This window comes from Ambystoma mexicanum, chromosome 9 (assembly GCF_040938575.1).
Source record: "Ambystoma mexicanum isolate Mex_15411 chromosome 9, UKY_AmexF1_1, whole genome shotgun sequence".
Lineage (NCBI taxonomy): Eukaryota > Metazoa > Chordata > Amphibia > Caudata > Ambystomatidae > Ambystoma > Ambystoma mexicanum.
This window is the reverse complement of record NC_090931.1, coordinates 440,878,144-440,902,178: the sequence shown is the minus strand read 5'-3', so window position 1 is coordinate 440,902,178 and position 24,035 is coordinate 440,878,144. Positions and strand designations below refer to the sequence as shown.

The 24,035-nt window shown below is 47.0% G+C and overlaps 1 protein-coding gene across 2 annotated transcripts in view; it reads left to right on the top strand.

Moving 5' to 3' along the window:
• Positions 1-24,035, top strand: part of TMEM120A (transmembrane protein 120A) — a 473,343-nt gene that overhangs the window by 162,802 nt on the left and 286,506 nt on the right. For both annotated transcript variants that reach the window (XM_069614937.1, XM_069614938.1), the window contains one exon: positions 15,813-15,908. In XM_069614937.1, the coding sequence (XP_069471038.1) occupies positions 15,813-15,908 (96 nt within the window). The remainder of the gene's footprint in view (positions 1-15,812; positions 15,909-24,035) is intronic.

Genomic DNA, 24,035 nt, shown 5'->3' with positions numbered 1-24,035 from the left:
AATCATAATTTTTCTGAGATCCATGCTGACCGGTGCAGATGCCTTTTTGCAGATTATTTTATCTGAATTGATAAAAAGAGACTGTGGATTGTTCAGGAAATGTACTGTCGCTTTGTTTCTATGCCAGTGTCGCTTCTCCTCTGTGGGTTCGAAGTGTGCGAGTTGCTGTTTCCTAGTGGGGGAGCCAGCGGAAGTCTCAGTGAGCTACACACTGCTGTTTGTTCCTGCTTTGTATGCAGGAAGTGCAATTTCCTTGTGGTGAGCCAGCGGTATGTATTTTTGTGTTATTGTGCTGTTTTCAGAGCAGGAGCTGCAGGGAACCTTTTATGGGGTTCATACTAATACTGTGAGATGTGTGGTTGAGGGTAGTGTTGTGTTTTTTCTGCATTGAGTCAAGGGCGTCTGTGTATGTTTTCCTCTTTGCACAGACATTTTTAGCCTTTCATGTTTAAAATAAGACATCATAAGGATATGTTGTAAGCAAAGGAATAGGACAAAGTAAAAATAAATCAAAACTGGGTTTGTCTGTTCGGGGCCCACACATCATAGTTTGATCTGCCTAGCATGTTACCAAAAGTGTCTGGGAATATTACTATGGTAAGCTAACAAGTTTACATAGGTGTTTCTTAGAATCCCCTTCCTAATCATTATAGAGCATGGGTTAAAGATTTTCAATTTGTGCAGCAAATATTGTTTCGTAATGAGTGAAAAACTTTGCAGTGTTGTGTAGTTCTTTCACTAGACAATCTTACGCGATCACATCATTTTAGTTTTGATGGTTTTAAGTTTGGCTGATAACAAAGAAATCAGATGTTTTGAATGCACTCCGCGTGTACCGCTTTATGTTTTAGTAACTTAAACTCTGTCTCACCAATTTAACAGATTTTTGTACGTTTGGTGTAGACACTTTAATGGTGACTTTGTCAACCTTTATTTTTTTAATGGAGGTCGCACCCATCCCAACACAGCTCTCATCTTGCGTACCCACCCCCCTACACAGCGCTACTGCTGAATATAAATATATTTTTTATGCCATTGTGCTAAAGCATAGCCTAGGTAGGCTGTGATTGTCTCCAGATTTCAGAAAATTACTTCCATGAAGAAATCTGGCATTCCACAGTAACATGTCGAGATAGCCGCCCCCGCAGGGAAAATTTCAGAATTTGTCATGGACACCTTGATATTTAAGAGAAATGTTGTTTTGAACAGCTGTTAACATGGGGTTTTCTCATAGGGAATATAATCGGCCAAAATATCTCAACATTTTTTTAAAGATTTTTGGCATACCTTATCATCAATTGATGCACTGGAAAATATTTTGGAATCGAGCTGGCCAATTCTGAGATAGAGCTTTTAAGATGTATCTATTACACATGTGCAGAATGAATGTACGTCTTATCTACAAACTGTACACGTACCTGTATGAAATATACGTTTCCGACATGTACACTTATATATGTATGAAAATCACATCAAAGTCAGACTTTGGTGTCAGTTTTCATATGTACATCAGACGTATATGTGAAGTAAACTGAGTACTTGTTTGAAATTTACACCTCTCATGCTCCCCCCTGTACGTATAAAAACTTGCATCAAAGTCAAACCTCACTTTAATGTGCGTTTTCGTATGTATAGGACATGAGCAATTCATGAATTTGTACCAAACACTCATGCACTACCTTTATGCCATCTACTCACATGCCATACACCAAACACTCAAACGCCTTGCACCATACGCTCTTACGCAACACACACACACACACACACACACACACACACACACACACTCTTATGCCGAGTGCTCTACATCACTTGTGCCCACACTATACACACTTACGGCACAGGCTGTTACAACACACGCTATTACGACACATGGATGTCCTTTACACAAACTGATCATGTATGAGTATGAAATGTACATTACGTTCATGTGCACTACTATACGTATGAAAAGCCACTCCAAAGTCAGGTCTAACTTTCTTTTTTTCCCCAACTCTTTTTATTGATTTTAATAACTGTTACAGACAGTCGTAAACATCTTAAGCATGAATACTTCGGTTTCAGGTGGAATTGGCATTACTGTATTAACATAATCAACATAGGATCATAACGTGATTCCCCCGTCCCCTCAGTCTCCCCAAAGCTCCCCCCACCCTCCTCCCTTCCCCGGGACATGCTCCTATTTTGGTCGCGGTAAATGTGTGCGGCCGGCGGTACCAGATAAATCCCTCAGTTTGTTGTGATGTGGGGTGTGCCATATTCTTTGCGTGAGCCAACTTCAGTCAGATGTATGGGTTTAATAGTTCCCAATATCGGTCCCCCCTAGCAGGGTTGAGCCTTGATTCTCTCTTGAAGGCGCGCGCTCAAGTCTACCCATCTTGGAGGGCGTGGTGACCCACTCATTGTGGGACAGTGGTGTTGGTGCCTTCCAGTGTGAAACCAGAAGTTTACGTGCTGTGAATAGTATCAGGCTCATGAGCTTGCGTGTTAGCGCGTCAGCATTCCAGTCGGTTCCGTCTGTGCCAAGGAGCTTTGCGCTGGGGGTTGAATGCTGTGTCTGCCCCATCAATATCTGCAAGTTGTTGATGAACTCTCCGACAGTAGAGGGTTAACATGGGGCATTCCCAGAGTATGTGTCCCATTGTCCCTGTGCCTGTGCAGCCTCTCCAGCATAGTGCTGTGTGTTGGAGTCCCATTTTGTAGAGTTTAATAGGGGTGTAGTAGAGTCTGTGGAGAATTTTGTTCGAGAATTGTATCGCTCTGCTTTTGAGGCAGAGGGAGACTGCCTGAATGGCCAGGAAGCGGGTGTGCATGTCTGGGCCGCTGATTGATACCCGTAGATCTTCTGCCCAAAGTGCATCTAGTGCTTGCCTTCTACCTTTATCTGGAATGGACATGGAGTAGAATGTGCAAAGTCGTGGGAAAGCGTCTGAGTTTTGTTCCATTTCTTTCTCACATTGTACGGGAGGCAGTAGGCTGGATTCTGCTGTTGTGTGCTTTAGTATTGTAGCCTGAATGGTATGGTAACATAGCCAGTCCCCCACACCCCCCCAGTCCTAGAGTGTGTTGTGCTTCTCGGAAGCCAACCAGTGACCCATCTTCTATTATGTCATTACCTGTATGTTTGCCCATTCGGTTGCCTGGTTCTGGTGAATTGTTTGTTTGCCCATATGCTAATACCAACCTTATGCTGGCCCACGACAGTGCTGCTCTGGTTGGAGCCCCCTGTGTAGCTCAGAGTCTGCGCCATTGTTGGATGGTCGGTCCTATAATTGGGTGTGCTTTGAGTTTGTGCAGGATTTTGTGCAGTGGTGTGGCCATTATCTCTATAGGTGTTAGCAGGGCCATCATGGCTACTTCCATGTTCCGCCAGCTGGTGTTGCCGCTTGCGCTTAACCATTATTTGAGCTGCCTGATAGTAAGTCTTCAGTGAGGGAGCTGCCAGCCCCCCGTTGCCTTTACTCGCTTGTAGTATGGGGAGGCAAACCCAGGCTTTTTTCCCCTCGCCAGATGAATTTGGTGATAGCTGTGTCTAGTTCTTTAAGCATGCTTGAGGTAATATATATCAATTTGGGGAAGGAATTCATCTTTAGGGCATTGACGCTCCCGGTAAGGGATAGCGCCAGGGTGTCCCATCTCTCTAAATCCGCTTTAATGCTACGGAGGACCAGTGGATAGTTGAGGTCGCGCAGTTCCGCTACTGAGGTGCTTATGCGAATCCCTAGGTATTTTATGGATTGGAGTGGAAGGGTGAACTATGCAATCACGCCCGGGTCCACTGGCACATCTACTCCTAGGGGCATCAACTCTGATTTATTCCATTTATTTTGTATCCCACCATCTGGCCTATGTCTTGTAGTAGTGACTTGATATATAGCAAGGTCGATGGGGTCTTACTGATATAAAGTAGAAGGTCATCCGCATAGAGCGATACCCAGTGTTCCTCCGTCCCTTGGCTTATGCCCACCCATTTCGGGTCTGTGCGCATCCTGATTGCTAAGGGTTCAATGGATAGGGCGTATAGCAGGGTCGAGAGCGGGCAGCACTGGCGCGTTCCCGACTGGAGAGCAAATTCTGCGGAGGCCACACCATTGGTGACCACTGAGGCGGTCTGGCCGGTATACAGAAGCTTGATTAACTGAACGGGGCGCAGGGGGAATCTGTATCTGGGCAGTACGTGGAAGATGAATTCCCATTGTACTTCATCAAACGCCTTTTCCGCGTCTACTGTCAAGATGGTGTCTTGGTGATCCTTATCGCCAGCTATGATGTGTAGTAGCCTGCGGATATTATTGCTGGAGTGTCGGCCCTTTATAAAGCCTGTTTGGTCTTTTTGTATTATATGTGGTAGGAGCTTTCTATTTTATGTGGCAGACATTTCGCTAAGATTTTTGCGTCTGAATTTATTAATGAAATTGGCCTACAGGAGCCACTTGCTTCTGGATCCCTCCCGCCCTTATGGAATACTATGATATTGGCTGCTAGCATTGACTTAGGTAGCTGTTTCTGAGTGAGCACTTCCTGAAACACAGCTTCAAGTTTCGGGGCTATGTCCTCGACTATGCTACTGTATAGGTCGATTGGAATCCCATCGGGGCCAGCGGCCTTTCTGTGGGAGAGTGATAGTATCGCCCAGGTTATTTCTGCGACTGTGATGTGGGCGTCCAGTTTGTCTAGCTTATCCTCTGACACTCTAGGGATGGGAATGGTGTCTAGGAAGGCTTTGATGGCCTAGCGAGTGTATGTATTGGTTGCTGTGTACAGTTCACAATAGAATTCTGCGAATCTCGCATTAATTTGTTCATCCCCCACTAATAGATTGTTGGCGTTGTCCCTGATGATTGTGATCATTTGTGCGGCTTGTTGTTGTTTTAGTGCTAGTGCAATCATATGGAGGAGTCTGTCGCTCTCTAGATAATACAGTTGTGACCAGCTTGTGTATGATTTTTGTGCCCTGTCTGTGGTGAGTTGTCTGATTTCTGTTCTTAGTTTCTGGAGTTGAGGTTGTAGCTGTTTGTCTCGAGACGCCTTGTGCCGCGTCTCCAGCTTCTTTAGCTCATCCGTTTGGCAAGCCCCCCCCGCCCACTTTCTTTGCTTGTGTGACCACCACAATATCCATTGTCCTCTTAGATGAGCCTTAAAGGCGTTCCATCACCTATATGGGGTACATCCTGGTGTGTCGTTGTTTTCCCCGAATCCCTTAATATTGCCTCACAGGTTCTCTGCTATGTCTGGGTATTGTAGGATGTGCAGGCTTAGGTGCGACGCAGGTGGTTTGCGGGTTGTGTCGGGGAGTGACAGGTGCAGTGTTACCGGGGCGTGGTCTGAGAAAGTGATCAGCAAATTATTGCAATCGGATACCATATGTAACGATATGTACTGTGTTGGCTGGCATGTTATGTTATTTGGCATTTATATAGTGCCTTATGTATCAGTGGTATGATCTCAAAGCGCTGGTAGGTTGAACGCCCTCGGGAACCGTAGTTCAAGTCAGTAGAGAGAGAGAGAGCGAGGCATAGGGGCGTGGGTGCACCAGATATGTGTGCAGCCTGTGTGGTAGTTGCATGATGGCGGCTTCTTAGCGGTAGGTGTGGTGGTGAGGCGGTCAGTTGTATGTGTTCAATTCTGGAGGGTGGACACCCAGATCTACTTCTGGCTGCATTAGGCCTGAGGAGACGCATAAGCTAGCAGTGCGTGCTAGCTGTGTTTAGTTAGGATGAGGAGTAAGTGGCGTATGTTAGTATGAGAACAGCTATACCGAATGTGTCATAGTATCGCTGTGTTCTAGTGGAGTGGTGGTGTGTAGGAGAGAGTAAGCGTGGTAGTGTGATATGGTGGTCATCATCTTAACCATTCCATCCACTCCATCCGCTCCCGACCGCTCCATCCACTCCATCCACTCCATTCTATCACTCATCCGTTCTATCCACTCCATCTGTTCCATCCACTCATCCGTTCCGTTGGTTCCATCGACTCATCTGTTCTGTCCAATCATCCATTCCGTCGGTTTCCATCCACTCCATCCGTTCCTTACGCCCATCCGTTCCATACATTCATCTGTTCCATACACTCCATCCGTTCCATACACTATCCGTTCCATACACTCTGTCCGTTCCATACACGATCAATCTGATTGGTCTAGTCGGTTGTTCCATCCGTTCCATCCATTCCATCCGTTCCGTTCCCCTCCATCCATTCCATCCACTCCCTCCATTCCATCCACTTCATCCGTTCTACCTACTTCATTTATTTCTGCTGTTCGCATCTGCTCTATTTGTTCCAACTTCCATTCGTTCCATCTATTCCTTTTTGTTCCATCTATACCATCCGTTCCATTCAATCCAACCAGTGTGTCCGCTCCATTCCATCTGTTTCGTATGCTCCATCCTCTCCGTCTGTTCCATCCACTCCCTCCGTTCATTCTGACCAGTAGAGTCAGTCCCACCAGCTCTTTGTTCCATCAGTTTCATTCACTCTAGACGTTCGAATCGCTCAATTCGTTCAATCCACTCCATTCGTCCAATCTGCTCCATCTGTTCAATCCACTCCGTCAGCTCCATCCACTCCATCCATTCGTTCTGACCAGTGGACTCAGTTCAACCATCTCTCCGTTGCATCCGTTTCATTCACTCTATCCGTTTCATTCACTCTATCCGTTCCAATCACTCAATTCGTTCAATCCACTCCATCCGTTCCATCCACTCCATCCATTCTATCCACTCCATCTGTTCCTTCTACTCAGTCATTTCAATTCATTCATCCGTTCCAATCACTCCGTCCATTCCAATCACTCCATCCATTCTATCCACTCCATCCGTTCCATCTACTCCGTCGGTTCCATCTACTCTGTCGGTTGAATTCATTCATCCGCTCCAATCACTCAATCCGTTCTACCCGCTACATTCGTTCTATCCATTCCATCCGTTCTATCCATTCCATCCGTTCTATCCATTCCATCCGTTCTGTCCACTCCCATCTGTTCCATCTACTCCCTCGGTTCAGTTCATTCACCTTTTCATCCATTTAATTCCTTTATCCGCTTTATCCATCCACTCCATCCTTTCCACGCATTCGATCTACTTTTCTGGTTGGTTTATTTCATCCGTTCCCTCCACGTCACCCGTTCCCTCCACGTCACCCGTTCCCTCCACGTCACCCGTTCCCTCCACGTCACCCGTTCCCTCCATGTCACCCGTTCCCTCCACGTCACCCGTTCCAACTGGTTCATCCGTTCAATCTGGTTTATCTGTTCCATCTGGTTCATCTGTTCCATCCGGTTATTCTGTTCCATCCGGTTATTCTGTTCCATCCGGTTCCTTGGTTCCATCCGGTTCATCCGTTTCATCCACTTCACCCGTTTCGTCCATTTCGTCCGTTTCGTCCACTTCGTCCGTTTCGTCCACTTCATCCGTTTCATCCACTTCATCCGTTTCATCCACTTCATCCGTTTCATCCACTTCATCCGTTCCATCTGTTCCATCCACTCTACGTGTTTCATCCGTTCCATCCATTTTATCTACTGTGTCCGTTCCATCCCGTTTATCGGTTCCATCTATTTCTTCCGCTCCATCCACTTCATCCGCTCCATCCACTTCATCCGCTCCATCCACTTCATCCGCCCCATCCGTTGCATCTACTTCATCCGCTCCATCCACTTCATCCGCCCCATCCGTTGCATCTACTTCATCCGCTCCATCTACTTCATCCATTCCATCTACTTCATCTGTTCCATCCACTTCATCCGTTCTACCTACTTCATTTATTTCTGCTGTTCGCATCTGCTCTATTTGTTCCAACTTCCATTCGTTCCATCTATTCCTTTTTGTTCCATCTATACCATCCGTTCCATTCAATCCAACCAGTGCGTCCGCTCCATTCCATCTGTTTTGTATGCTCCATCCTCTCCGTCTGTTCCATCCACTCCCTCCGTTCATTCTGACCAGTAGAGTCAGTCCCACCAGCTCTTTGTTCCATCAGTTTCATTCACTCTAGACGTTCCAATCGCTCAATTTGTTCAATCCACTCCATTCGTCCAATCTGCTCCATCTGTTCAATCCACTCCGTCAGCTCCATCCACTCCATCCATTCGTTCTGACCAGTGGACTCAGTTCAACCATCTCTCTGTTGCATCCGTTTCATTCACTCTATCCGTTCCAATCACTCAATCCATTCAATCCACTCCATCCGTTCCATCCACTCCATCCGTTCTATCCACTCCGTCGGTTCCATCTACTCCGTCGGTTCAATTCATTCATCCGTTCCAATCACTCAATCCGTTCTACCCGCTACATCCGTTCTATCCATTCCATCCGTTCTGTCCACTCCCATCTGTTCCATCTACTCCCTTGGTTCAGTTCATTCACCTTTTCATCCATTTAATTCCTTTATCCGCTTTATCCATCCACTCCATCCTTTCCACGCATTCGATCTACTTTTCTGGTTGGTTTATTTCATCCGTTCCCTCCACGTCATCCGTTCCGTCCACGTCATCCGTTCCGTCCACGTCATCCGTTCCGTCCACGTCATCCGTTCCATCTGGTTCATCCGTTCCATCTGGTTCATCTGTTCCATCTGGTTCATCTGTTCCATCTGTTTATTCTGTTCCATCTGTTTATTCTGTTCCATCCGGTTATTCTGTTCCATCCCGTTAGTCCGTTCCATTTGGTTCCTCGGTTTCATCCGTTCCATCCACTCCATCCGTTCCGTCCGTTCTGTCCGTTTCGTCCGTTTCATCGGTTCCATCCACTTCATCGGTTCCATCCACTTCATCCGTTCCATCCACTTCATCCGTTCCATCCACTTCATCCGTTCTACTTGTTTTATCCGTTCTTAGTTTTCCATTTTCACGATTGGGTCTCTATGCTGAATTGTTATTATTGATTCAGCACCCTTGGGTTTTTGTTTAATGTGGCTGTTTATACTGTTTGAGCTAACTGTCGATTTTAAGAGAAGAGCCACGTTTTCAGTAATTTGTGGAAAGACATGAGGTCTTCGGTGAGTCGGATGTGGGGTGGAAGTGAGTTCCACAGAGTGGGGGTAAGGCTGAAAATGATGATCCACCTAACCTGACTGTGTTGGTTTTTGGTATCACTAGGAGGCGGGCAGAGCTTGATCTTAGAGTACACGGTGGGTGGTAAGGTTTTAGTTTGTTCTGAAGGTATTGAGGTCCGGTTTTATACATTGCTCGGTGAGAGATGCATAAGGTTTAGAAGGTCACCCTTCGAGCAACTGGGAACCAGTGGAGAGTTTTAAGAGCTGGGGAGGTGTGGTCTCTTGGGCCAAGTCCTAGTAGCAGTTTGGCTGCAGCATTTTGTGCTCTTTGCATCAGCCAGTAATGGGTGTTTCGCCATATGTCTCAGTTGCAGATCGGTTAGTAGTGAATGGAGGGTCGATCTTTTCTTTGGGTTGGGTGGGTTGTTGAGTTTTTTTCCCCCGGTGATCTAGATCTGGGTCTAGGGCTATGTTCAGGTCACCGCCTATTATGGTGAGATTCTGCATATAGTGGGCACACTTGGAGAATGTGCGTATAAAGAAGGCCGGCAAGTCTGTTGTGGGGGCATAGATATTTAGTAAGGTAATTTTACCAGTATGAATCAGCCCTCTTTATCATTGCATATGTGATGGACCCGATGTGTATCAAGATGGTGACCCCCCATTTACCGTGGCTCGGTGAGTGAAATGCTGTGCCCACCCATCCAATTTTTCTGCTTCAATTCTATTGAGGTGGGTCTCTTGCAGGTATATGATATCTCCTTGAATATCTCTCATGTAATTGAGCGTGGTCATGTGGAGATATGATTCTAGTATAATTGTCTTCCTTTGACGTTTCACTTTGCACATATGAAAGCGTCGCATTCTCACTGCCGTGATTTCGATGGGTGCCCAATTGTTCCATTAACGGTGTCCCTGAACCTTCAGGATCTGCCAGTATGCTTCCTTTGTTCGGAGTGCCACACCCAAGGCCCTCTGCCTGCTTTTTGCCACTTCCCCCTTGTCCGTGTGCGTTCTTGCTGGGGTGGAGGGGGGTGATCTGGTCTTGCTGCTTCTTCCGTTGCACTGTCTAGGTCCGTCAACACCATATTTTGTTGTTGCAGGAACCGCCATGCGGGTTCCGGGTCCTCAAAAAAACTGCCACTGTCTGTCAATCTGTATACACCAGACCACTGGAAATTTGAGATAGTGTCTGTGCTCTGTGGTTTTGAGTGCCTCGAATATGGGGTTGAAGCCTTTCCATCTTCTTGATACTTCCATGAGTAGTCGTTGAATATTCTTATTTCAGTTCCGGCCATGAGTACTGGGGATGCTGATCTGTAAGCCTTTAGGATGGCCACTTTGTGTTGAAAGTTTAACAAGCGCATGGTTATGACCCTTGGCCGTTAGTTTGGTAATGGCTTGGGTATCTGAGCATGGTGCACTCGTTCTATGATGAGGTCCCTGGCATTGGCTAAGTGTATGGAGTTCTGCAGGAGGTCATATATACATTTTTCCAAATCCATTCCTTCAGTGTTTTCTGGGACGCCGATGATCCTGAGGTTGTTCCTGCGGGATCTGTTTTCTTGATCCTCAATTTTCTCGCTGAGTCTTCGTACTTCCCGTATAACCCTGTCCAGGTCTGTTTCCACGGTTGTCTGGTTATCCTCCAGAGCGCTGATGCGCTGCTCATTGTCTGTCCTCTCTGCTTGAGCCGTCAGTCGGCTTTGCATTTCCCGGACGTCCCGTATGATATCGTGTACCGCTGTGTTTGTTTCCTGTGTTCGCTGGCCTATTAGTTTCATCTCGGCCAGAAAGGCCTGCTGTTTTGATTGGACATCCATTTCGAGTTTATTTCTTGCTGACCGTCTAGGTAGGCCCCTGTTTGGGTGGTGTTAGGGTTTATTTATTTCCTGGGGTGTGTGTCTCCTGTTGCATGCCACCCTATTGCATTCGTGCTCTGTGGGGTATTTGTGGAAACTTTCGTACTGTTGCAAAGTTTTCCCTCGCTGTGTGTGAGGCACTGGATTTCTGTGGGGTGGTTATAGAGGCCGGCTCTTCGTTTGCAATGTTTTACAGGTCAGGCTCACGTGATCCTCCTCGTGGGACTGCCTTCCACTTTTTCAGTTCACGGTCTGGGTGTCTGGTGCTGGCGCTACCGTGCGCTTACAGCTTTTCCTTGTTGGTCTCCCTTGTTTCCTTTGGCTCTCCCGGCAGTTCTGGGGGCGTCTCCACCCCCGTTCCCTCTGTTTCTGTGGGGGTGTTAGCACTCTCTTCTGTCCGCCTCACCATCTGTAGGTGCTTATTTGGCCCCTCACTGCTTTGCGCTGCTACTTGCCTCGCCCCTGACCAGTCCCGATTCCCGGGTCCTGGTCGCCTCTGTTGTGCTCCCTCGAGGGGTCCGTGGGCTAGGGGTGCTGTTCCCCGGGCTCGTGCCTGGGGGGAAGGGGGTGTTTAGCCCTCTGAAAGATGTAGTGTTCCTACTTGTTGATTCAACCCAGGCTAGGCCATTGTCCAATGCTGGGTCTCTACTTGATGTCTGCTGCCCTTATGATTATTCCCTTGGCTCTTGGGCCTTGTGGGACCGGCCGTTTGCATGTTATGCAGCGGCTGCGTGCTTCACGCCGGGGTGAGTGCTGCTTGCGGTCTTCAGCACGGTTGCGTACGGATCGTGTGTTGCTACTACCATCCGTCTTTCCCCTGATTGGGGATGGCTGATTATGCCCTGATTTTTGCTTTGGACGTGCGACCGCGGTACTTGTGGGGGCCCCCGCTTTGCGCCTGACTTACTTGCTTGTCGGGGGTTCTCGTCCGCTCTCCGGATCTGCACCTAGAAGTGGTGTGAGTGGGGTGGTGGCCCCTCTCTGCATGCCTGCCTCTCCCACTGTGGTTTTCTGCTCCGCAGCTTCAGCTGGGCCTGTTGTGCACGCCCCGGGGTAGCGTTGTTGTCTCCGCCTTCCCTGATGTTCATTTCCCAGGGCTGCGGTGTGGTGGTGTCCGTGCCTTACTTAATGGGCAGTGCCTGTGCTCTCTGGCGGCCATGCAGCTCTGTTGCCTCTCTCGTTGTGCGGGTCCAGCTCTTGTTGGTGCCGCTATGTCAGCCCATTTATCTCCCTCTATGTTGCGGGCTGTGTCGGACCTTGTTGTCCCGTTGTGCCGCAGCTGTTAGGGCACCGGGCTGCGTGTTCAGTGCCGGCGGCGTCTCCTTTTTCGCGCCTCTTTGTGCTCCGCCTCCAGTCATGGTGCGATATGCGCCAGCTAGCTTTGTGGCGTGTATCACTGATTCTGTTATCCGGTTATGCTCAGGATTTCGCCCATCTCTGCAGCTTCAGCTCCAATGTGCAAAATCTCCCTTTTTATTCGGTAGGAAGCGATTTAACGGAGTAGGTTTCGGCTTTGCCTGCCGTCTGTCGTCGGAGCTCCTTCAGCCCACGGCCATCTTGCTCGGGCTCTCCAGCGCCCTCCTCCAGTCAGTCTAACTTTGATGTGAATTTTCATATATAGAGAAGGCATATACAATATGTAAATTGGGTACATGTACAACATGTAAACCAGATGGCTCGTACGGCATACAGTGATACTTACACAGCACACACTTCTACTGCATACAGTTATACGACATACACTCCTACCCTATTCCCCACCAAACCCCCCCATTGAAATCAGATATAAAAAACCTTTTTGAATAGAATTAAGATTAATCAAAATAAAGTCGACAAAGAGTGGGATTAATAACTTTAAGGTATAAACACTCCCTGTATACTACTACAAATTCATCTATGAAACTCAAGTATAAACACTCCATACGTACCACTACAAATCCATCCAGAACACTCACTTAAACTCCTTTTATTTAATTTAAAAAGGTTATTTAGATGTGACATAGATTTGGTCGACTCGACCAAACTGAGTCTACTAAACTTGTTATTTTTGCGAGTTTTCTCCAGTGCTGTTTTTAGCTCTTCATATATCCCTTTGGAGTAGTCTTGGATTGCAGCCTTGAAGGTTTTTGTAACGGTCTTTTTTTTTCCCCCCTAGAAGAGCGAGTATTTAGACTCCTGATCCTATAGTAGAGGTGATTGTGGCTCCTTTTGAGATGAATATTGTGGCTACTAGAAAGTATGAAGTATACCAAAGTGTAATTGGCATATATGGCACAGGAAATAGGTCATGCTCACCTGTCAGTAAGCTAGCTACACTAGCAACACCCATGTCAAGATTACGTTATAGTCCAGCTCGTATTATCATATTATCTGTCACGTCATGCATATGTGCAACCATGTAAATACAGTATTAATTATTGTCTTCCTCTGTAAGAACAGCGCCCAGATGCCTCCGGGTTGGGTGCGCTATACGGGCTCATCTGTTCCCTGGAATCAAGAGCTTTATATCCTAAAACCTTTGGTACTACCATGAATCGGTATACCGTCATTTCATCGACAGGCTTTTCATCGCAGGGTTTTTTGCCGCGAATTTTTTTTCGTAAAAAAAAAACGTTTTTTTTTTGGGGGGTTACAAATTAAATAAATTTGGTGTTTGTCTAGGGGAATATTAAAATAATTAAACGGATGGGGGGTTTGGGGGGTAAACCCCCCCCAAAAAGAAAAAAAAAATCGATGTTTTTTGTTTGAAAAAAAAATCTGCGGCAAAAAACCCTGCGATTAAAAGTCCGTCGATGAAATCACATAGAACCCATGAATCACTAGTGAGCTTCCTGATTAATTGAAATTGGACTGGACAATTAAAACCACACCCTTTATTGATGGATCAGCTCAGCTTAGACCATTTTCTGCTATACAAGATTGGCACGTTCATCAAGACCAAGGGTCTGCAAACTGTGGCTCTCCACATGTTTTGCACTTCAACTCCTATGATCCCTTAACAGTGATTATGCTGGCTAGCACTGATGGGCGTTGAAGTCCAAAGCATCCGGAGAGCCAAAGTTTGCAAGCCCCCGATCTAGAATATTTACCCACAGACCTGCTTATAAATAAACCTTCAAAAAATGTTGTATTGCATTTTTTAAGTACTTTCTTCAAAACAATACATGTGTTCAATGCACAACATTTGGGGATAATATATTGGCATACAATGTATATACAACATGGGAAAGTATGAACAGCTCCAATCATTCATTCACCCCTCCCCACTGCACACCGAACACCCCTAAAAGAAAAGCAAGTGATCCAACACTTAAATATATATAGCATCAGCAGCAAGGCCACCTTACATCACCAGTGAAACCCCGTACAGGGACGGTTTGCAGCCTCCATGCAAACTACTGCACAAAACACCATTCTTGGCAGATATACAACCGAACAGCAATATCCATGTGAGGGGGGAAAGGAAAGACAAATAGGAGGGGATAGACGAGAGAGGGAGAGAAAAGAAAAAATATTTAAAAAACAAGGTGAAGTGAAAAGAGAGGAAAGGAAAGAGTGCACAGGATGACGAGACCTATGCCAATAACATCAATGGCTGTGGTAGCTGGGCTGCATATCTGACAGCACAAAGGTAGTTAACTGAAGACCAACAGAGTCTATTCATATTCTTCAAGTTTGTCTGGGTGAAGTTTGTCTGGGTGATTGAAGGATGCTTTTTCTGTTGCTGATGGGGTTAACAGTTTCCGGATTCAGTCATCTGGTTGCAGCCTGCTGTTACTTGTCCAAGGTCTTAAAATCTGGTGCAAGGCCAATGCCATGGCTACCTTGGCTACTGTTTTAGGATGAGGGTGCTAAGTCTAAAATAAATGTTAGTAGTTTTAGCAAATGAGGTATATGGTCAACATGTTCTATCCCATTTGGTTAATGCTGTGGCATTCTTCAGGGCAACCTTGCAACATCCGAGCCAATAGTTTTATATGTCAGACTTCCTGTATCACTCATTCTGTAGTCTATAGAACTAGAATGACCATGCAGTCAATCCCTCAAAACAGAGAATACAGGAAATTAGCTGGCTTGTGTCTTAATTGATTTTTCAAGGAGTTCTGTATCTGGTAGATCACTTTACCCTTGCTCATGTAATGGCTCCCTTCACTCCTTTTGTTTAAAATCAAAAACATCAGGAAACTAAACAGTGATGGAGGGTTGGGGAGTCCCCTAGTCACTGCCACCAGAAATGTGGAGAAACTGACTAATTTCTGCACAGGTATGCTTAATAGCTTTGGTCCTCACTACTCCACTCCTTTGTGGTGCACACAAAATCTCGTATGGAAATAAAAGAAATCACCTCTAGAAGCTGCTTAATGGGTGATAATCTGGGTTTGGCGACTGCAACCATGTGATGCATTGCGGAAGGGGAGTGATGGATAAAGAATCCTGTTATTGTTGGGGAAACTTGCAATTGTGGGATCTGTTGTGTGAAGCGTATTTTTGCTTGGCTTTGCAGGCTGATGGGTACTGATCTGTCCCGAGTGTGGAGAGGCAGGTGGGGAAGGAGTTGTAAGCGAGTATATGTAATGATTTGATGTTGAAAGTTGGTTTTGTATAACATGATTTGCGGCTCCTATGAGGGATGGGGGGTGAAAATAAAAAAAAATGCAATAATACAGAAAAATACAATACTAGGACCCAGTACAAAGGTATTGGTCATTGGTTGTGAATAAAGAGGTACAGCGAGGCACTCCAAATGCACTTTGCAAATCGGACTTCCATGATGTTTTAGGTAAAGGGAAATATTTCAAATGGAAAGCTTCAAGCTAGGCAGTCATATCTCAGTCGTTCCGTTGCATTATTGCCAGTTCTCCAGATGTATTTTTTTGCCATTATATCTTAAATATTGACCAGACACAAAAGGAACTTTCATGACGTTAATGTGCAGTTTATTTTCCCTATTATCTGCAGGTTTGCCTACAAAGACGAATATGAGAAGTTCAAGCTGTACCTTACAACCATCCTCATGGTTCTTGCCTTCATGTTTCGTTTTGTCTTCAACTCTAGGTAAGTCTCTGTCTGGAGTTTCCTGTTTTGCATTGCTCGCGTTGCTACTTACGCATTCCATCAAATTTGTGTTGGTCCTTAAAATATGTTTAACATTAATCCAGTCCCAATCTTCCATCATATATTTTAACTCGTCTTGCTTTGAGTGTTCCTCTACTATTCCTGACCATATGCTAATTGCCCCTAGGCAGGTACTAGGTATTAACATTTGCAGTGGCATATGGACAACACCATGTGTGCTAACAAACTCTGTACCTGTCAGTTTGAAGCTATATTCTTTGACTGGAAAAATAACAGCCTTAATCTTTCCCATTGTACCCCACATTGTGGTTCTCAACTCGTAAGTGCCACTGGAGTAGTTTGAGTTAGCCCCAAAGGCTTTCTGTATATAAATCCTTCCAATTTATTTAACCAGTTCAAATCAGTGTAAGCCCAAACGTCTGCACCATACGCTATTGTTTGGATCAATTTTGCTTTAATGAACCTAACCAGCAGTAGCATAGTGTGTCCGCCGTGTCCTCTATCAAAAATCATAATTGCGTATAAAAACTGCTGTGCTTTCATTTTAATTTCCCTTTGTGAGTTCTAGTTTATATTTCATTTAGCGTTGCTCCAAGGTATTTAACCTCTTGAATCACGGCAATCCTAGAACCATCTAGAAACCATTTAAAGAAAGACTTTGTATTCTTACAGGAAAGTCTCATTACTTTGATTTTTAAAAGTTTACTTCAAGGCTATGAGCAGATGTGAAAGTTTACAAAGCGTTCATCAGTCCTTGTAACTCACGTTTTATGGTGTCCATAGGGTTTAAACACCTGCACAGCACTAATAGTGTGGAGTATTTTGTGCCCCTTCATGAAAGGGTGGGTTACCTAAGCAATGATGGCGGCCACAGATGCGACAGAGACTCGAGAGCAAGCCTCTTGTTGCTGTCTAATGGGCAGTGGACCAGAGGAAGATGGACGCAGCCAGCGGATATGGGAAGTACAGGGTGGGAAAGGACGAAAGGTGCCTGAAGAGGAGGTGGAGGGTTTGAGGTGCAAGGAGAGGGAGCAGCAGGTGGAGGATGGGGCCAAGAGGGAAAATCAAGCAAATATCACTGAGGAGCCAGCAGCTACCTCTTTCCCAATGCATGCTTTGATTATTCATTCATGCCCTGAGTTTGAGGGTGCTAATTGGTTGATTCACCTGCGCCGGGTGCTAATGTGTCAAATTGTCTCCCTTCATCGAAGGAAAGCTTGGAGACAAAGCCAAGTATGTTGGTAGATCAACAAGCTACAAATTAAGTTGCATGGGCTCTAACACGCAGCCTTTCTTCAAGCCTTAGTAGGTGGCAACTTCCCTAGGCATTGCTCTTGTTATATTAAACCTTACATGAACTTTCATATTATCCTACAGCATCCTGATTAAATGATAGTGCAGGATCAATTCCCCACTGATAAACGCTGCATAAAAAGGGTGTTGTTTCTGAGGGATTGCTTTCTTGGCTAACATAGTTTTTATCATGATGCTAATGTTTGTTGCCATCCTAGCTCTAAAGCTGGTTTGTCCAGTCCAAAAGAATTGGGTTACACACGCCCTGAGTTCTGACAAAACCGCTCTTGCAGTGGTAGTAAAGCAATCAATCTGTAATTATCTGGTTAACATCTGGATCCTCGTTTATCGATTGGGACTATGTCATGCTTTGTCCATGTCAAAGGAGTTATTCCACTGCTCCAGAATGCCTCAAACAGGCTATGCCGACAGTGCGCTGAAACGTCAGTGTCTGATTTAAACACGTTATACCCAACAGGTTGGGCTCCAGGGCTATAGAACATTTTAATTTCAGAATTAATTATTTTATTTCTGCAATCAAAATTGGTAGTTTTCATATGTCGGAATCACACCATGGAACAAAAAAACCTATAAGCTCCCTTGTATCACTTCTATGCACTGAGTTTGGATTTATTGTGCCATCTAGTCCCAGATGCACGTTTTTAGTGGTGTTATTTTGTGTTCTTATTCCAAAAATAGTTTCTATAAAGGCAGTCCATTAATCTTCCCCAGTGGTATTAATTTGGAATGTGAAAATGTTCGGGTCTCCATCATTCATCAGCCGCCCACAAAATTATTTTGGACATCAAGAGAAATAATCCACAACATTTCCTGCCCTTTCTGCGTTAGGATAGGTTGTTTTTTTAAATGTTTGCAACAATTCTATTTTTACTTCCTTTCTAATTCGACACTAGTTTCTAATCAACATTCTGTACCTTTTTATTATAGATCTAATCTTAGCACATAGTTTGCGTTGTTTTTTTTTTAAATAGTTTTTATTTTGAAAATAAAACGATACAAACCAAACTTGCAGCATTATATACAATGAAACCGTAAACATCAGTTAACACTTGTTACTGCACTCCAAACCCCTCTCCCCCCCCCCCCAAGAGCTTATCAACCTTACGGTTCTGTGTCAACTTGGTGTGGCCGGGTGTCGTTTACCTCCAAAGCTGCAGGGTCCACTTCCGTGCCAAACAGTCCTGTAATTAACATCCTCCAAGCCGCCAGGTTACCCACATCTTCCTCCCCGCAACTGCTACATGCTTCCTGCCATACCACTGTTTCAGCCTCCGCCCATTTCTGCAAGTCCCGCCACCATATCTCTATCCTTGGCTTATGGCATTGCTTCCAACTTATGGCTATCCTTCTCTTAGCAAGTACATACGCCAGGTCTCTCAGTTTCCCGAGATGTTTGGTGTTCCGTGGTCTGGGGAACCCTCCCAGGAGGCAGGCCCAGGCCGTGTCTATGCATAGCAGGACCCCCCTATCTGCTAGTTGTCGTGCCACTTCCCCCCAAAAGACTTCAATCACTGGGCAGGACCAGAACATATGTGTCATGTCTGCGTCTTCCTCATCGCATTTCGGGCATGCTTGTCTTCCTGCGCTTGCAAACTTGGATATTCTCTTCGGGGTCATATATGCTCTATGCGTAATGTATAGCTGTATTTGCTGTAATCTAGCATTCCCGGACACTTTATTATGGTATCCCATGGCCCGTTCCCACATCCCATCGGTCAGCTGCGCCCCCACCTCCGCTTCCCAGTCCAGCCTCAAGTCCATCAAATCCTTCCCCACCCGGGTCATCACCACCTTATTTAATCTAGAGATCTCATGTCCGCCCTCTGATATATCATATATCGTTCCAATCAGAGCGTCTGGGTCTTCCGCCAGCACCGTCTCCGGCCAGGTTTTACGGATAATCTGTACCAACCTAAGGTACGTAACATATTGGCCCCCATGCAACCCCGTTTCTTCTCCCAGGTCTTCGAATTCCCTAATAGCCCCTTCCTGCCATATGTCTCCCAATGTGGCCAGCCCAACCGATTCCCAGTATGTTCTGATTATCTTCCTAAGATGGCTGTCCCCCATAGTTAAGGCAACTAGCGGCACCTGTGGGGAACACGGGCACGGGCTCTCTATTAATTGGCACGCTCTGCGCCACATTCTCCACCCAAGCAGCAACATACTTGGGCGTTCATTCAAGTCTGGTCTAGGGACCCAGATGATCTCTTTTAGGTAAAACGGGGCGCAGTCCCGCCCAACCAGCCTAGACTCAGGAGTTTCCTCATCAGAAAGCCATTTAGTCACATATTGCAATTGGCTGGTCACATAATAGGCCTCAAAGTTCGGCAGCTTGATGCCTCCTCTATCATGGAAGTTCTGTAGCTTCCATAGGGCCACCCTGTTGCGGGTGCCGTGCCACAGGAAGTCCCTACACATACTGTTAAGTTTGACAAAGAACTTCCTGGGTATCAGGTATGGTATGTTACTGAAAAAGTGCAACAGCCTAGGCAGGACCACCATTTTGAGCATCGCCCCCCGCCCCATCATTGCCAGCGGCAGTTTCTCCCAAAACTGCATATTCGTGCGGATTTTCTTCACAGCCACCTCGGTATTGTGCAAGTGTTCTTCCTCCACAGTGTGATATACATCAATTCCGAGGTAGCGGAAAGACTCAGCTGCCCAAGGCACGGACAACACCGGTAATCGTTCCGGAGGGACTCCTGCGTAGCTCCCCATCGGAAACATGCTCGATTTTCCGGGATTAACCGCTATGCCGGACAGTTCCGCATACTTTTCCATGACCTCTAAAATGTACTGGAGGTTTTCCTCCGGATATTTTAGGTACAGTAACAAATCGTCGGCATATAAGGATATTAAATGGTTCTCTCCTCCCACCTCGATGCCAACCAGGTCATATTGTTGTCTAAGGTACACCGCTAGGGGCTCTAGGGCTAGTATGTATAACATCGGGGACCAGGGGCATCCTTGTCTGGTGCCTCTACTGAGTTTCCACCTCTTAGATATCACTGATCCCGTGCGCACTCTGGCCAGTGGTTCGCTGTACAGCAGTTTCGCCCACCCGATATAACCAGGCCCAAACCCGTACTCCTCCAGGGCCGCCAGCAACCACGGCCACCTCACCGAATCAAATGCCTTAACTGCATCTAGGGACACTACGACCATCTCTTCATCACTTCTGTTCCCTTCTTCAATCACCCGGTGGAGTCGCCTGTGATTATGAGTTATATTTCTATTGGGGACGTAGCCTGTCTGATCCGGGTGTATCAGTTTACCGATGACCCTTCGTAGCCTATTTGCCAGGACCGCCGTCAGGATCTTACTGTCCTGATTCAGCATTGACAGCGGCCTATACGAGCCACAGCATTGTCCCGGTTTGTTAGGCTTGGGGAGCGGCACGATTAGTGCTTCTCTAAGCGTATCTGGTAGCCGACCCTTCTCGAAAGATTCATTGAACATCTCTAGCATAGGAGGGAGTATCTCTGCCCTATATACTTTATAAAACTCACTCGGGAGTCCGTCCGTGCCCGGGGTCTTACAGGTGGGCAATCGTTTCACTACCTCTAGTTCATCCAGAGTAATAGGTGCATCTAGCTCCTCCCTCTCTTCGTCACTAATCCTGGGTAGTTCCATGTCTTTCAATGTGTCTCTGATCTCTTCCTGATTTTCTCCTCCTCTGTCCTCATATAGTGCTCTATAATAATCAAAGAAGGCTTCATTAACTCCTTCTTGGGTGTCAACCTCCTCCCCGTCCTCTCTAGCTATCATCCTGATCGGGGGCCTGGGGGTTTCTCTCTTATATAGCCATGCCAGTAGGCGGCCAGTTTTGTCTCCACCCGCATGCTGCCTCTCAACATATTTTCTGTAGTTAAGGTTACAGAGCCTTTCCCAAAGCTCCGCACACCGCTGTTGCAGCTCAAGTACTAAATCCGTGTCCCCTCCTGCCCTGCTGCTTTCGCACTCCAGTTGTCTTTCCGCCTTCTCTAGTTCTGTCAGGACCCCACCCTGCAGGCCCTTTGACTTGGAAATGGTGTCACCCCGCAACACCACCTTGAAGGCCTCCCAAAGTGTGCCAGCCGAATCTACACTGCCCGTGTTCACCTCAAAGTACCGCGTGATCGCATCCTTGATGTCCTCCCTGAAGACCGAGTCTCTAAGCGCCTCCGCACGGAGGCGCCATGTAGGTATCCGCGCCTTGGGGCGACTGTACTGCCAGGTCAGCAACAAGGGCGAGTGGTCCGACAGGACCCTCGCTCTATATTCAATTTGAGTGGTCGCTATCACCACCTCTGATGTGGCAAAGAAATAATCCAATCTCGTGTGTGAATACTGCGAGGCATTAGGGTGTTTCAGTCTCCAAACATCCGCCCGCCCAAAGTCGTCCAGTAATACCTGTAATACTCTGGCCGCCGGGGTGGGCCGATCAATCTTACTGTCGGACCTGTCCGCCTTTGGGTCGAGAACACAGTTAAAGTCCCCTCCCCAAACAATCGCTCCCCCCACACACGCGCCCAGGTGAATGCATAGGGTTCTGAAGTACGCGGCAGTATTCTGGTTGGGGGCATATGTGTTGATAATGCACACCTCTCTATTCTCTACCAGGGCCCTTAGCATGACCAGCCTGCCCTCCGTGTCCACCACCTCCCGTGTGATTCTGAGCGGAACGTGCGGTGCTACCCAGATTAGCACTCCCCTGGCATAGGCAGAGTACGGGGAGCCCACCACCGTGCCACTCCACTTTTTCCCCACCAGTTCCAACTTGTGTTGGGTCAGGTGTGTTTCTTGCAGCAGCGCAATGTCAATCCTCTGTCTTTTAAGGTACAACATGACTTTGTTCCTTTTTAAATAACTGTTAAGTCCCCTGACATTCCAGGTGACAATCTTAAGGTCTCCCATGGCAAGTACGTATCTTCCTGCCTCCCATGTAGCGACTCCCAACTGCCCACGTGACACAGATGGCATCTCGTTCCAGTAGCTCCCCGTATAAGCTCAAACCCACTTTAACTATATACACAACAAAACCCCAACTCCCCCCCCGTCCCTTTCCCAACATCACACACCCCAACTGCTGCCCAGCTCCAGCCTCAGAGCTCAGGCACCCCCACATCTAGCTCCGCAAGCACCGATCGATGCACGGAGCCCAGTAGGGTGAGGTCGCCCTATTGGCCACCCAACTAAAGCTATCGTGGGGTAAAGAGTATCGCTCCGTAAGGCTCCCGTTCAAGTAAACATTAATCACAGTGCCCATGACAAGTAGTGCAATCATCTGACCTTCTTTACCGAAGGCTTCGCACTGACTATATTCAAGTCCCACGAGCCACACCATCTTGCAACGCCATTTTATGCCTCCCGTGTCTCTTCCAAGTCCTTTCTAGGCCGATCTTCTGATTCCTGGGGGCATCCTTGTGCATCGAGCCACCCCATGGCATCCTCCGGGGTCTCAAAAAACAAAGTTTTATGTGCATGAATGACCTTCAATTTTGCAGGATAAAGTAACATATATTTGTGGCCCGCTTCTCTCAGCCTCTGCTTTACTGACCCGAAATTCATGCGACTACGCTGTACAGTCAAGGTATAATCCGGGTAAGCCGTGATGTTTGCCACTCCTCTCGTGATCGTCCCTCCTTTTCGGAAGTGTTCCAGTATCCTCTCCCGATCGCGGTAGTTGAGAATTTTGGCGATCATAGGCCTAGGCGGGTTCCCCGGCGGCGGCCTCCTCGTTAGGGCTCTATGTGCCCTTTCTACTGCAAATCCTTGGGATAGGGCCCCTCCGGGTATCTCTTGTAAGAACATGGATTCGATGAAATCCGTAGGGTCATGGCCCTCCATCCCCTCCGGTAGGCCCACGATGCGGATGTTGTTGCGACGGGCACGTCCTTCCGCCTCTTCCGCTCTGCTCTCCAGGTTGCCACCCCTTTGTATCAGGGCGTGCAGGTCGGCTTTATGGGTGGCACAATCCGCAGTATTCGGGCCAACTTCTTTTTCGGGGGACTCTGTGCGCTCTGCCAGGGCCCTGACATCCTGTCATAGCAAATCAACGTCCTCTTGGACCTCTCCAACCTTGAGGTCCAGCGCCGTTTTTAGTTCAGTGACGGCCAGTTCCAGCTTTGATTCCCAGGCCGCTCTCAGATCCGCAATCGCCGCCAGGATTTCTTGGTTGGTGCACAAAGGCGTCGCGCTGCTCGCGGCCAGCGCATCCTTGTTCTTGGTAGTGTCCTGGCTCGGGGACGTCCTAGTGAAGTCGTCCAGGTTGGGCTGCTTCACCTTTGGCCGCTCTGACCTGCTCGACATGACAGTGCGCCTTCTCCGCTGGGTCACCGTGCGGCTCGCTGCTATCTTTGTTCCGGACCCTGGTCGGCCATTTTGAGTCGCCCTTTGTCCCCGGTGTTTTTTAACTCATCCTCCCCGATCTCTGTCGTCGTTACTCCTGTGCCATCCAGAAGTTCACCGTGGGTAGCCCACACCTTCACACACCGGCATGTGTATCGTCAGTGGTCAGTGGTCCATCGTACCGCACATGTTTGCCCGGATCATTGTAGGATCTCGGGAGCTCCTCCAGAACGCGTCCTCCTACATGGCTCTCGTAGCCACGCCCCTGTTTGCGTTGTTTTATTACTGTTTTCAAACATAATTTTTTCAGACTACTGTTCTCTTTATTCATGTGATCTTTTGGAGTTGGTTGAGATATTTGATATAGTACTAATTTATCTAGACATTAATGTACATTAATTATTCCAATTGAAACTAGATGTTGGGGATTAATATGGAACCCCAGCCTAAAAATTCCAT